Source organism: Bombus vancouverensis, chromosome 15 (genome assembly GCF_051014615.1).
Source record: "Bombus vancouverensis nearcticus chromosome 15, iyBomVanc1_principal, whole genome shotgun sequence".
Taxonomy (NCBI): domain Eukaryota; kingdom Metazoa; phylum Arthropoda; class Insecta; order Hymenoptera; family Apidae; genus Bombus; species Bombus vancouverensis.
Genome location: NC_134925.1, coordinates 2,347,501 through 2,359,893, shown reverse-complemented (window position 1 = coordinate 2,359,893; position 12,393 = coordinate 2,347,501). Strand labels below are relative to the sequence as shown.

General features: G+C 28.4%; 3 protein-coding genes across 8 annotated transcripts in view; 2 read left to right on the top strand and 1 right to left on the bottom strand.

Annotated features, from left to right (window-relative positions):
* The first annotated feature begins 648 nt into the window (after positions 1-648).
* Paip2 (polyA-binding protein interacting protein 2) lies at positions 649-3,169 on the top strand. 3 transcript variants are annotated; one of them, XM_033347641.2, is made up of 4 exons: positions 649-790; positions 1,327-1,530; positions 1,627-1,815; positions 1,932-3,169. In XM_033347641.2, exons 2-4 carry the CDS (start codon positions 1,360-1,362, stop codon positions 2,028-2,030), a joined length of 459 nt encoding a protein of 152 aa, XP_033203532.1. In that variant the 5' UTR covers positions 649-790; positions 1,327-1,359; the 3' UTR covers positions 2,031-3,169. The 3 variants fall into 3 exon arrangements, with proteins under 3 accessions (XP_033203532.1, XP_076480693.1, XP_076480694.1); XM_076624578.1 differs by having other exon boundaries at positions 661-790; positions 1,315-1,530; XM_076624579.1 differs by lacking the exon at positions 649-790 and adding an exon at positions 1,217-1,237.
* A 1,128-nt stretch (positions 3,170-4,297) lies between these two features.
* Positions 4,298-12,052, bottom strand: alpha-Cat (catenin alpha). 3 transcript variants are annotated; one of them, XM_076624568.1, is made up of 9 exons: positions 11,833-12,052; positions 10,865-11,206; positions 10,052-10,784; positions 9,526-9,552; positions 8,455-8,688; positions 7,778-8,380; positions 7,023-7,700; positions 6,595-6,769; positions 4,298-5,986 (listed from the first exon to the last, which is right to left on the bottom strand). In XM_076624568.1, exons 2-8 carry the CDS (start codon positions 11,179-11,181, stop codon positions 6,605-6,607), a joined length of 2,757 nt encoding a protein of 918 aa, XP_076480683.1. In that variant the 5' UTR covers positions 11,182-11,206; positions 11,833-12,052; the 3' UTR covers positions 4,298-5,986; positions 6,595-6,604. The 3 variants fall into 3 exon arrangements, with proteins under 3 accessions (XP_076480683.1, XP_076480684.1, XP_076480685.1); XM_076624569.1 differs by lacking the exon at positions 11,833-12,052 and adding an exon at positions 11,427-11,572; XM_076624570.1 differs by lacking the exon at positions 9,526-9,552 and having other exon boundaries at positions 11,833-12,050.
* A 118-nt stretch (positions 12,053-12,170) lies between these two features.
* The window catches only part of mms4 (Methyl methanesulfonate sensitivity 4), a 3,407-nt gene continuing 3,184 nt past the window's right edge, over positions 12,171-12,393 (top strand). For both annotated transcript variants that reach the window (XM_076624575.1, XM_033347631.2), the window contains exon 1: positions 12,171-12,393. This exon is cut by the window's right edge and continues 1,277 nt beyond it. The gene's annotated coding sequence lies outside the window, so the exon portion shown is untranslated.

Below are 12,393 nucleotides of genomic sequence, written 5' to 3'. Positions count from 1 at the left end.
TTTGTTTTGATGGAACATCAACACACGTACGTCAACCAAGCCGACCAATCACGCGATGTGCGGCTTCAATGTAAATACAACTATGTGAGTCAAAGCAACCACTACGTGACTCATTACACATTCTTACCACTTGGTTTGCTGCTGAAACTCTGAACAAATATCTCAAAAATCTGAAACAAAAATTAACCAAGTTATTTGTTTTAAAATTTGAATTTAAAAAACATTGAATTTAGCTATGTAGGATTCATAGTACGCATTTCCTCCTATAATGGAAAATTTAAATTTTTATAATCTTTCTATTTACGCATTCACTAAAGGTTACATATATTATATGGTAGCATAGCTTACTTTTTCTCATAGGATACAATACAAACATATGCCAACAAAAAATAACAAATGAATTGTAGAATAAAATTTATCCGATTGATGTTTTATTTGTTGATGAAATAAAATTATTCTCTTATATCTAGTCTGTCTGCTAGAAATTTATTATAAAATCATAATAAATCATCTAAATTACCTAAAATGTAAGAACATAGATTAGTAAAAGGTTTAAGATCTGATTAAGTATATTTAATCATTATAACATTTAGATCAGACTAGATTATGAAAATTATATATATTTATCAAGTTTTGGAGCACAAAGCACATTGCTCCTTTTATATGTGGTGGCAGCACCATCCCAGTTTTACTTCAAGGGTTAATTTGTGTTGCACGACACGTATTTTATCCATGAACTGCGTAAATCGTATTTTCTATCACAAATTGTTCGAAACTACACCATTAAAAGGTATATCTATACTTTACATTTGTGAAATTATCATCTCTTCCTGTAATAACAACGGATAGGCGGTATAATTATGAATAAAGATTAATAAATATTGCTTTGTCGATACTAAAAGTAGACAGTTAAAAATGGTCGCCTTGTAACAGATCTGTCAAGCAATATTTTACCATATCCGATCGTTACGATGCAGTAAATACTATAACTCTAAATTTTTAGTTGTCAGCGTGTTCGACGATAAATTTAAAGTAAATGCAAGAGCTAACTAGTTTCTATGATATAAAATGTAATTTCGTAGTTGATGCTGCCATATGCGTAAACGAAGCTATTGTATATTTATTTCGTTCACAAGCTTCGTTCATGTAACAGAATTTTATAATTCTTAAATATTGCGCTAATGCTAATAATAGCTAATAAAATTACCTAAATAACTTCATTATTAAAAACTAATATGTAAGAATTATTTATGAAAAGATGTAAATATAACTATATAGATATGAAATCTTCATAAAAAATTAAAAAGTAAATAGATATTTTTATAGATTATTCACTGTATTGCTAAACACATATCTGGAATGAAAATGAAGATTCCAAACAATCGTTCGGGGAACGATTATGGAAATGAAACAGGGATTATTTCCTATATGGATAATAGTTTTGAATCTGAAATCGATGTACAAGGAACGGAAGAGAGCGATTTTTCTGAATACCTTTGGATGGAAAATGAGGAAGAATTTGATAAAGAGGTTTTGTAACTATTGTTTCAATAATGATTGAAGTATTCAAACATGAAACTCTTTTTTATAAGATTTTGATAACATGATAGTAATTAAAAATCATAGGTGATCCAACAATTAATGGAAGAGGAGTTGACAGAGGAATGTTTAAAAGCAATGTGGGAAGATGAAAGACAACATGAACGAAATACAAATTCTATTGCTTGGTCCACTGCTACTAGCATGCCTGAGAATGGTGCAGAACTTTGTCAGCAACTTAACAATCTAAAAATGCATGATGACCTTGCTAAGCAGGTATATCTCAATTTATCTTTCAATAGAAATTTAATTACATACGAATACTGTATAGATAAAGAATATCATACTATATTTTATATATACAGAATTTCATACAGGTAATTTGTTTTCAGAGTACATTGAATCCAAATGCAGCTGAATTTGTTCCAGCATTCAAATCAGCAGTAACATCTGTAAGTACACCACCAGAAGTTACTGCAGAATCATCATAGAAGCCATATATTCATTTGTTTAACTGAATAAAACATAGGCTATATATATGGCTAATGTTTACCAACTTCAGTAACACAGTTGTATTAACTGAATTGCATTAAAAGTTAAATGACTGTCCCTACACGTACAAAGGTATAATGATCATCAAAGCAGATAATACATAATGCTGTTATATGATATTTACGAGTAATGAAGTCAGTTGCATAACCATAAAATTGAAAAATATATATTCAAATTTTTATAGTCGTGAGATATTGCATAATATTATAAACATTTAATTTTACATATATATTTTTCGGCCATATACTGAACAACGTGACATGCCAAAATCACTTGTTATGAAAATTTCCAATTTATTGTTTTTATTTTTAACTGAAGAAAAATATATTCAAATGTGGTCTATATAATTTATACATTTGGTTGGAAGAAAAGAATACATATACAAAGTTTCATAAGTTATATGTATACACATTCAACAATGAATTGTTGCATTCAAGTGAACACTACTTTTTTTTTAATACTTTCAGAATACTCCTTTTATTCTGATCTGAGAGTTTTTATATACTATAGTATGCGTTTCTGAATGAAACACTTTTCTAAGAGTTCCTTTTGTAACACTTATTTTATACTGGTATACATCTTCTGTAATCATTAACATGAATTAAGAATATATACTGAAGTCGTTAAGACTGATGTAAGTAAAATGTTGCATTAAAAATTGTATTGCATCCAATACATATTTCGTTGATAAAACAATACTTAACGCATCTAATTATACGAGAACAGTTTTAATCTTTATTTTTATTGTCAATTCTTTTATTTAAAAATACCTATGTCATAATTCTCGTCCTCTATCAGCATATGTCTTGAAAGACTTGAAGATCTCAAGTGAAAGTCTTACACGGGCTGTGAAGGACAGTTTTTCTGACTCTCGTTTATAATGTTGAGAGTCAATGTATTACTTACTTTAATTAAGTAATAAAATTTCTATAAAATATAATATTTTGAAATTGATTAGGATATGTATATGAAATGTAATATTATTGAAAAATACTATAAGTGGTGATTGTATTTTCAATTGTTAACCAAAATTCAGCTGATACAAATGGTACAAGTATAAATTTTTCAACCCTTTTCATTACCGTGTTATCTGTTTACATTTTGTGAACCACCTTATAAATTCTATAATAATGAAACTTTTAAGGAATAAAATTATATTTTAATAATGTTAATTATACACGCCACTTATATGTGCTCTTTGGATACACGTATTTATGTACAAATTCTATTAATATTTTTTGCATTGTGATAGATACATACCGTCAGGATTTTATAAGATTGCATGAACTAAATTTGTATTACTTTAGTCACAACATACTTTACTATAAATGCAGCAACTGTGATTATGAAGCAAATTAAATAGATTTATCATATAGATTGTTCACAGTTAAAGAACCTTGCATCGATTTCATGATGTTTCACATTATTCTGCTTTTAATTCTTTTTCTATGTGTCTCTCCTACTTATGGATCCTCATAAAAAAATAAAAGTAAAAAAAATAGAAGAAAAACAAAATAACATATTTAGTTAAAAGTAGAGTGAAGAAACAGATATTTATAGATTTATTTAAAAGATTCAAATTTAGTGGTGCATTAATCATATGAAACAGCAATTTCTTTTAACTTTTAAATTTATTTTAGTATGAAAAGAGACTGTTTTCTAGATTTAAGCTTACTTCTTTAACAGGATCTGATGTATATTTAATTCTTTACCAATTTGTTAAATAATATCGGTAAAATATATCAATTAAAAGCACCTATTTAGTTTATATAATTTTACTTTCTGCGATAAAATTTAAAAAAAGAATGTAAGTATGAAACATTACTAATAGTCATATAAATATATATCTTGTAGTCATTAAATATGTGTCAATTCAAATGACATGCAATGTTTATATCAATCATATTATTAACATTTTTAGTAGCATGTCATGTATATCAATAAAAGCTGTATTTTATCAGTAGAAAAATATAACAAAATTCATCTGGTTATGCTATATAACTATATAAACACCATATAATGTATTACTGCATAATACTTCATGTTTTCCAACACTTAAATTATCTCAAATTTAAATAATGTCTGAAAATAAATATCACGTTTTTTATGAGTTATTTCAATAGTACCTGTATTTATTTGGTGTTTCATTATATTCATACTAATAATAATAAGATAATTTAAATTTTAAGAAGTGAGCGATTATAACCGTTTCATATTATGTACGATGAAAAATACTTTAAAAGTCATGAAAAAAAATTATTATTCAGTAGTACTCATAACTTAAATCTAGATCAACAAGCACAAATACTATTTTGCTTTTATTTAATTTATGTGGTTGTGCAGGATATACATATATTTTTTTCAATTTTATGTTAATATAAAACGAAAAAAAACAAAAAATTTAAAATGTAAAAAATACAGATAAACTTTTTGTAGCAATAAATCTTTTTTTAAGTGCCACTATAAAAGTAATGTGTAGAGGATTAAGATAAAAATAATTATATTGTTTAAGCAAGTGTGTATTATTATAATTATATCATTGCCATTAATCATTTGCATTTGCAATTTCCTGTATTGTATTATTATTTCTGTAATATTTAGTATATAAATGAATTATATAAAATATAAATTTATGTATTGCATTTATGATGTCCTTTCCTATTGATTTATAATAGTGATTGTTATAATTTTTCATGTGGAATAAACAATTTATTTGTGAATATAATGCATAAAATATTAGTAATAGTAAAAAAGAAACATTTGTTAAAAGCATCACCTTGTATTTGGCAGCATATCAGTATATATATAACTACAATTAAATCTTACAATTATTTCTATATAAATTAGTATCAGTTTTACAATAGTAAAAAATTGATACCAATACATATTGCATTAAAAGTTATGAAATGTGAAATGTTTTTATTCCATATATTCTGCAAACTCTTTAATATATTCCAATGCAACATTTACTACAATAACTATACTAATATAAATAAAACAATACATATTATAATGTTAAGCACAATTATATATTTCTATTATGTATTTGCCACACGTACAACATGTTATTTGTGTAATAACCAGAGAATCATAATTTAATATTTGCTACAAAATTTGTAAATGTAATAAATTTCAATTGTTTTTCGAATATAATATTTCACTCATTATATAAAGTATGAAATTGGTATCAGTTTTTTTACAATTATTTCTTATATGCTATAGGTAATATAAAATCATCATAAAGGAGATTTTTTTTAAATGTATAATTGTAATCATATTTACTTATATACAATCATTAAATACTTTGATCTGCAGTCTCTTTATTCCAATGCAATACTGTCTTATTTATATTGCTTTTATGCAAGTTTTGTTGACACACAGTAACACGTCTTCCACCTAATTACGAATATGATATTGAATAACAAAAAGTCCAATTTTTAATCAAATTCTCTAGGAAATCGTAAAATACATTAAAACATGTATGCAAGACAGATATATAAAGTTAAATTATATAAGTAAAAGATTTATGTATAGAAAAAATATAATTTGTTACATCAAATATATTTATACAAATGAATTCTTATACTTTCATATTGATTACTTGGAATTATTAATATAATTACCACTTGGAAGAATGCTAACATTATTATTTGTATCTTAGTTGTTTTTTTCTTTTTGTAAAATCATAGCAAAGTATTTATCAATATTATTGTCAAAAAATTCATTATAGTAAGAAACTGACCTCCGTGTAACATAGTAGCAAAAATTCAAGGCCTGTAATTGTTATTAACATTACTTAAAATAACAGCCTTATACATCTTTTTATTGTTAGAGACCTTATTGCTGGATATGTATAAGAATGTGTGCTGGTTATAAAATCGTTGAATAGGGTGATCTATATATTAACAAAACAGAAAAATAATTACCAATTTCAGTCCAATACAAATGTTTGATATTACAACAAAAATATGAGATCTTTGATAAGTTTATGTATGTATGTACGTAAGTATATATACGTTGCTCAACATTTAATACCACTTAATAAAATTTTATTAAAAAATTGTTATGCGTTTAATTTAAATTTTTATCTTTTATAAATAATGATAAAAAGGATAGCATTTCTTTAGAATTGATACTTAATCAATAATAAAAATTTTATTGTACATTTAAATATTATAGAAATGTTCAAATTGTGAATTTCGTTTGCAAAAAAATACAAAATATTCCAACAATGGTAGTACAATTAGGTCATTTTTCTTGAAAATGAAGCCTTACATGCAAAAATCTTATTCTGTTCTTTTAATTTATTTTTATATGAGAAATTACTTCCTGCTCGGTTATACCACGATTGCTGGAGCACCCTGTACTTCATGACAATAAATTAACAATAAACATAGATTCTGTGTTTTAATTTTATACTTAGTAGAAAATAAAACATTTTATTCGTACAATTTTTTAAAGGTGATGCTGTATACTAGACTCTATCTTTATTAAATTACTTACACATAAGGTCTTAAACACTTTCTGTAGGACTCTGAAATTCGGAAAGTGCATGTATCGGGTTTTGCACCTTTTTCTGTGAACCTTTACGTACTTTTGCCCTGACTTCTTCTGGTCTTTCAGGACGTACCAATGGTTTCTTTTCTGGTGCTTTCATTTTCCATACAACAATTGGAGACTGTATAAACAGAACAAATATCAATTACGAATGTATAAGGAAGATAATAATTATAGTTTCTCCGATGTTTAAAACTGTAAATATATATTTGTTACATAGATACTTACATACTACAAAATCCAATAGTTAGTCAGTAAGAAAGTTTTAACATTAATATTAATTAAGTACATGAATCGTATACATGTAATTCACTTGTTTAGAACTTAAAATACAGAAATCGAGGAAGTCATTTTAATATATGAAAGGTACTTACAGTTACTGTAGATTGTCGAGGATATTTGGTTGAAGCAACATACGAAGCCTTAACAGTTAGTACAACTGCATTCATTAGATTTTTAGCTGCCTGAATGAGAGAAGTTGCACTATCAAGTCCAGATACAATTAATTCTCCACTGATATTTTGTACGTCTGCTTTAACTTTGCTTGTAATATTCATTTGATGACAATATAATGCTATACGTTGTAAGTATGCTAACAGATCTTTTTTAGTAGAACTTTCTGGACACTGATCTGCTATTTGTCTCGTTAATTTATCTAATTTAGTCCCGGCTTCAGAAATTTTCTTTGCAGCGTTGATGACATCCATAGTTGTCTTTAAAGGTCCACGACCTCTAGTGAAATCAGTCATTTCCATCATGATCATACACATGTGCTTAGCAAGAACAATAATATCGTTTCCTGCATCGTCCCACTTGGCAACTTCTTTATCGAACTTTAGTTTCTCACTCTTGAAGTATTCTACTTGCTGTAAGATTTTTTGTTTATCTTCTTCTGGCATTTTACGCATAGCTTCACGAGCCGTAGTAATTCCGCTAATTTCTGGATATTCATCAACACCATGTTCACCAGTTTGAGCACTCGATTTACTACGAGTTTCTAATGTATAATGTTCATCAAGTTCCACGTCTTCTGGATCCAAATCTTCATCCGCCTAAAATATAGTATATATAAATAAAGCAAATATAGTAATAAAGATACAAACTAGAAGCTTATACTGCATTTACTTACTCTGTTCATCAGTACGGCTCGCCTAATTTCACGAACACCGTCATAAACCAATCTCGAAGCATCTATAAAATCATTTTCATCCACATCTTTAGCAGGATTACTACCCAATGCATCTACCGCGACTTCTACTCTCTGTGCAAATTTTGGCATTACTTGTTCCCTTAAAACTTTCACGGCTTCTAAAACTCGTTTCGTATAGATACAAGGCTCATAATTATCCATTTCTGCTTGAACAACGTTACACACTCTGGCAGATCGTCCACGGATTGCACCCGCGGTTCTATCTAAAGTATCAGCATCACCTTCTTGTAATGCCAATACACATTTATTTACGTCTTCCAAGATATGATTTTCAGATACAGCTAAGAAATCATCAATGGTAGTAATATCATCGACAGCTTCTGTTAATACTCTTACTTGATTCTCCCATGCTTGCCGAAATACTTCCATGTTATCTAACGCTACTTTAGATCGATTACGAGCTGCAAGAACACGGGCTGCATTGATTACTTGTGGACACAGGTTTCCAATTTGTGCTGCCGCATATCGAACCATTTTTACACCATCTTCATTTCCGGACATACTACATACTAAATTGGCAACCTGAATAGTCAATATCATATTAAAGTTATTACAATAAAATTAATATTTTAGATATATGTAGTTTAATAACATACCTCAACTAGCTTATTGGCATGCTCTGTAAAAACAAGTGCATATTCTTCCACTTCTTTATCACGACCATTTCTTGCAGCTTCAATGAGGACCAATAAAGGTACACTTGTTTCCAAAAAACTATCAGATACATGATCTACTACGGCTTTTCGTAATTGTCTACGAAGATCACGAGTTTTTCTGCACATATGATCAATTGCTCTTTCTAAACCTTCGGATTGTTCCTTGACACCCATCTGTTAAAATACATATACAATTAAAAATAGAAACAATAAAAACAAATGTTTTATGAGCATTCAAGTAAGATCTAAGCTATTTCTTTACTAATAGCATTAAAGTGTAAGATAGAACTCTTTTTTTTAATAATTGTTAAAAGGATAAATGATAATTAGCTAAGAGATTATTTTATTTTATTATTTGGAAGATGTATTCTAATCTAGATGTATCTATATTTTTTCAATGCAAGTATTTTAATATATATATGTATATATATCTTACAAATTAACATACTAGTTATGAAAATTATACTTCTATTTAACTTAATGAAAATAAACCTTTCTCAAAAGAAGCTATGTACATAGGCAAACATAAAAAAATAATATAGTATAGTAATATACCATAGCACATTGTAGTATGATATAAAGAAAGCAATGATTTGCTTCATTGTGAAAAGAATCTTGTAAATAAAAAATATATATGTATACAGTTAAAATCAACTTAAAAATAATTTTATGTCTATTTAATTTTACATTGCAAATCTTAAGTTATGTTTGAACTATAAACTATTTGTCTACACTATTTTATTTATTTAATTTCTATGAATATGTAATTATATTACATTTGGTGCTTTTCTTCTATTTTATATATCTACATAGTATATACAATTGTGCAATTTAGAGGATAACTGCAAAATGTACACTGAGTTATTAAAAATTATTTGATTAGTGCTTGTTGTTAAATAATATATAGATCATGTGTGGAAAAGTACAATATTTTAATAATATAAAAACTTCTTGCTTAATTTGTAAATTATATGCAAGAATAATAAGAAAACACAAGATTTTCATATTTACCCGTTTCCCACCCCGAGCAAGCTGTAACTGCAGTCATCAAAAATAAAAAACAAATGAGTAAAATGAACATACCAATCATACATAAATCAATTGTGATAAATAATAATATAATTATTTGTGTTTTAAATGTGTTTCTGGATATATTTGTTTTTGTATATATTTACTTATAAATGCATCATATAACGATGTATCATTACATATTGTACGTTTAAATGCTATATGTTACAGAGTAAGATACAAACTAAAATAAATTATATAAAATAAATATAATATTAAATTTCTCTACATCGCTGCAATTATTAATAAAGTTCATTTAACATATTGACGCCGGTGCCGATATTCAGGGTTTTCTCCGTGGGGCAGCGCCCGAATTCACTGTCTTACACGTGAAATACACGTGCGACCCGCCGATGGGTCGCGCCAGCGTCAACGTGTTAAATATGTGTTATTGTATGTATACATAACTTATATACATACAAAGTATATGTTTAAGTCATGGAAGTACAAAAATCCACAAAGTACTTACATTATTCATATATTCACTCAACAAATCCTGAAGTGCTTGCCTAACTGCATTACATTCTGCAACAATGCGTTCTCTGCGTTCATCTCGAGTGCATGAAGAATCCGCCATCAATGCAGCACCACTGATGATACTTTCCAACCTTTCCTCAAGACTAGGTCTTGTACGTACTTCATTATATGCAAGTGGAGACATTACCATTCTTTCATCAAAATCATCTAATGCAGCAGCTAATTCTCCAGGTCCTTCATAAGGATGTTGGCTATCAACTGGAGTCTTTCCTTGTGCTACGTCATTAATGGTATTTACAGCTTCACATACTTGCTTCAGAACATAATCACGGTTTGCTTTTGCTGCAGCTAGTTCAGGATGTCGAACATAAACTTTGGAGGCAGTAAGAAGCATAGTAGAATGCTTTTTAAGAACAGCTCTTGCTGCAGCTAAGTCATCTCTTAATTGAGGATCTTTTAACTCTTGCTGACGTTTTGCAGCTTGATTCATAAGTTCTGATGCATTTCTTCCAAATTGTTTTATGTTTTCTAATAATTCTCCTTGTGAAGATGCATTCTTCAATTTTTTTAAATCATCTTCTACCACATGAAGTGATTTCAGCAACAAATGCACATCAACCATATCTGCTAAAATAAGCAAACGTGTTACTGCAGATAACAAGTTCCTTGCTGCACGAACCATGTTCCCTCTTTTTAAAGAAGAACAAGGATCTTCAGAAAACTCTCTGTAATTAATTAACAATAACGTTAAAATTTACTTAACATTCTCTGTATATTTTAGAAAAATATAAAACAAATATAGTACCTAGCAGCAATGCTCATTGCAGCACCTGTCTTTTTTACTTCCTCAACAGCACTTAACATTTCTGCAGTAATGTCAGGATTTTCATAAGCTATTTGTTCACCTTTCTCAATAAAATTGCTAGTTGCTTTCTCAACAGTTCCAACTAAAGCACTAGCCCTTTTTGATTTTCCTTTCTTTTTCTTGCTAGGACCCTTTGTATTTACAAGCGTAGTAACTTGTAAAACCAAGGGTTCCAATGTTTTTTCTACAGACATGGTACGGATCTCCAAATTCTTGGGATCCCATTTCAAAGTTATTGGACCAAAGTGATCAGACATTTTTGTTATTTCAAACAAATTAATTCTGTAAATCAAAATAATAATACACAAATACATAATTAATAAATTTCTATAGTATAATAAAACATTACCTGTGCTCTTATAATATAGTACAGATAATTTATCAAACTAAAGTAAATTAAACCTTTTTCCTTATCAATTATTTTTTTATTATCATTATATTTGTAACATTTATTTAAATAACATGTAATACTAGTAGAATAAAATTCCACTTTTCCACTTACTTATCTATAAAACGAAAGCGACTAGACGATATAACTTTGATTAGAAGATATGAATATTTGAAAAAATCAGGGTGCGTCAGGTCTGATTATTCACAAAAGATTCACACATAGAAAATATTTAGTATGAGATACACTACTGCTTTGTGTTCTGGCCACAGTTCGGGGCCGAATCTGGCCAGAATGCAAGGGAGGGTCTATACCAGGAATTCTGCCTCGGCGTGAAATAGATGGATAGAGTGAGAGTGAGTCAGTGGCGGTACTGGCGGTTACATTTGTTTATGTTAGATACATATCACAAGAACTCTCACTCTACGAAAGCAGTTTTAAGTAATGGTGAAGATAGTGTACAATACAGGGCAGAATTCCTGCTCACGATACAGTGCATTAACTATAACAATTTTCTTACCTTCATGAAAAATTTACAGTTGAAAAGAAAATGTATAGATCGTTAATAAAATCCACGTAAAACAACACGTTTGTTTGAAAAATCAGTCACATTGGAAATCAAAATTTCAACACAAACAATCCCATATCACTTCGATGTATCACCTATTTGCCATCTACTCTTCATTCATGACGTCATTATTTCCGCTGAAGTTAGAAAATGAACGACACCTCCAGAGAACCGGTCTACGCCCGAAGCTCGAAACACGAATGCTAAAGCGAAGCTTATATGTACATATACATACATATATGTATGTGTGCATGCAACTTGCCGTAAGAATGCAGCAGCCAATCAAAGAATATCTTTTTTAATGTTTTACAAAGTTATATATCGTCAGATTATTTCATTGGTTATTGTATCTATCCTTATCACATTCACTGTATATTCCTATAAGCTTTTGTCGTTTCTGTTATGTGTGATTGTGTGATATACACTCTGAAATACAGATATTTGAATCTTAATTAGAAAGGTGAATTGAATCTTATAGAAATTTTGTATAATTTTCTTATAGATACTTTAATG

Excerpts from the sequence above, each read along its gene's own strand:
- alpha-Cat (XM_076624568.1), bottom strand. The coding sequence starts at position 11,181 with ATGTCTGATCACTTTGGTCCAATAACTTTGAAATGGGATCCCAAGAAT. Across the intron at positions 8,689-9,525 it reads TTGCTCGGGGTGGGAAACGG|ATGGGTGTCAAGGAACAATC; the intron begins GTAAATATGAAA and ends GTATTTTAACAG. Across the intron at positions 8,381-8,454 it reads ATGCCAATAAGCTAGTTGAG|GTTGCCAATTTAGTATGTAG; the intron begins GTATGTTATTAA and ends TTGACTATTCAG.
- Paip2 (XM_033347641.2), top strand. The coding sequence starts at position 1,360 with ATGAAAATGAAGATTCCAAACAATCGTTCGGGGAACGATTATGGAAAT. Across the intron at positions 1,531-1,626 it reads AGGAAGAATTTGATAAAGAG|GTGATCCAACAATTAATGGA; the intron begins GTTTTGTAACTA and ends TAAAAATCATAG. Across the intron at positions 1,816-1,931 it reads ATGATGACCTTGCTAAGCAG|AGTACATTGAATCCAAATGC; the intron begins GTATATCTCAAT and ends ATTTGTTTTCAG.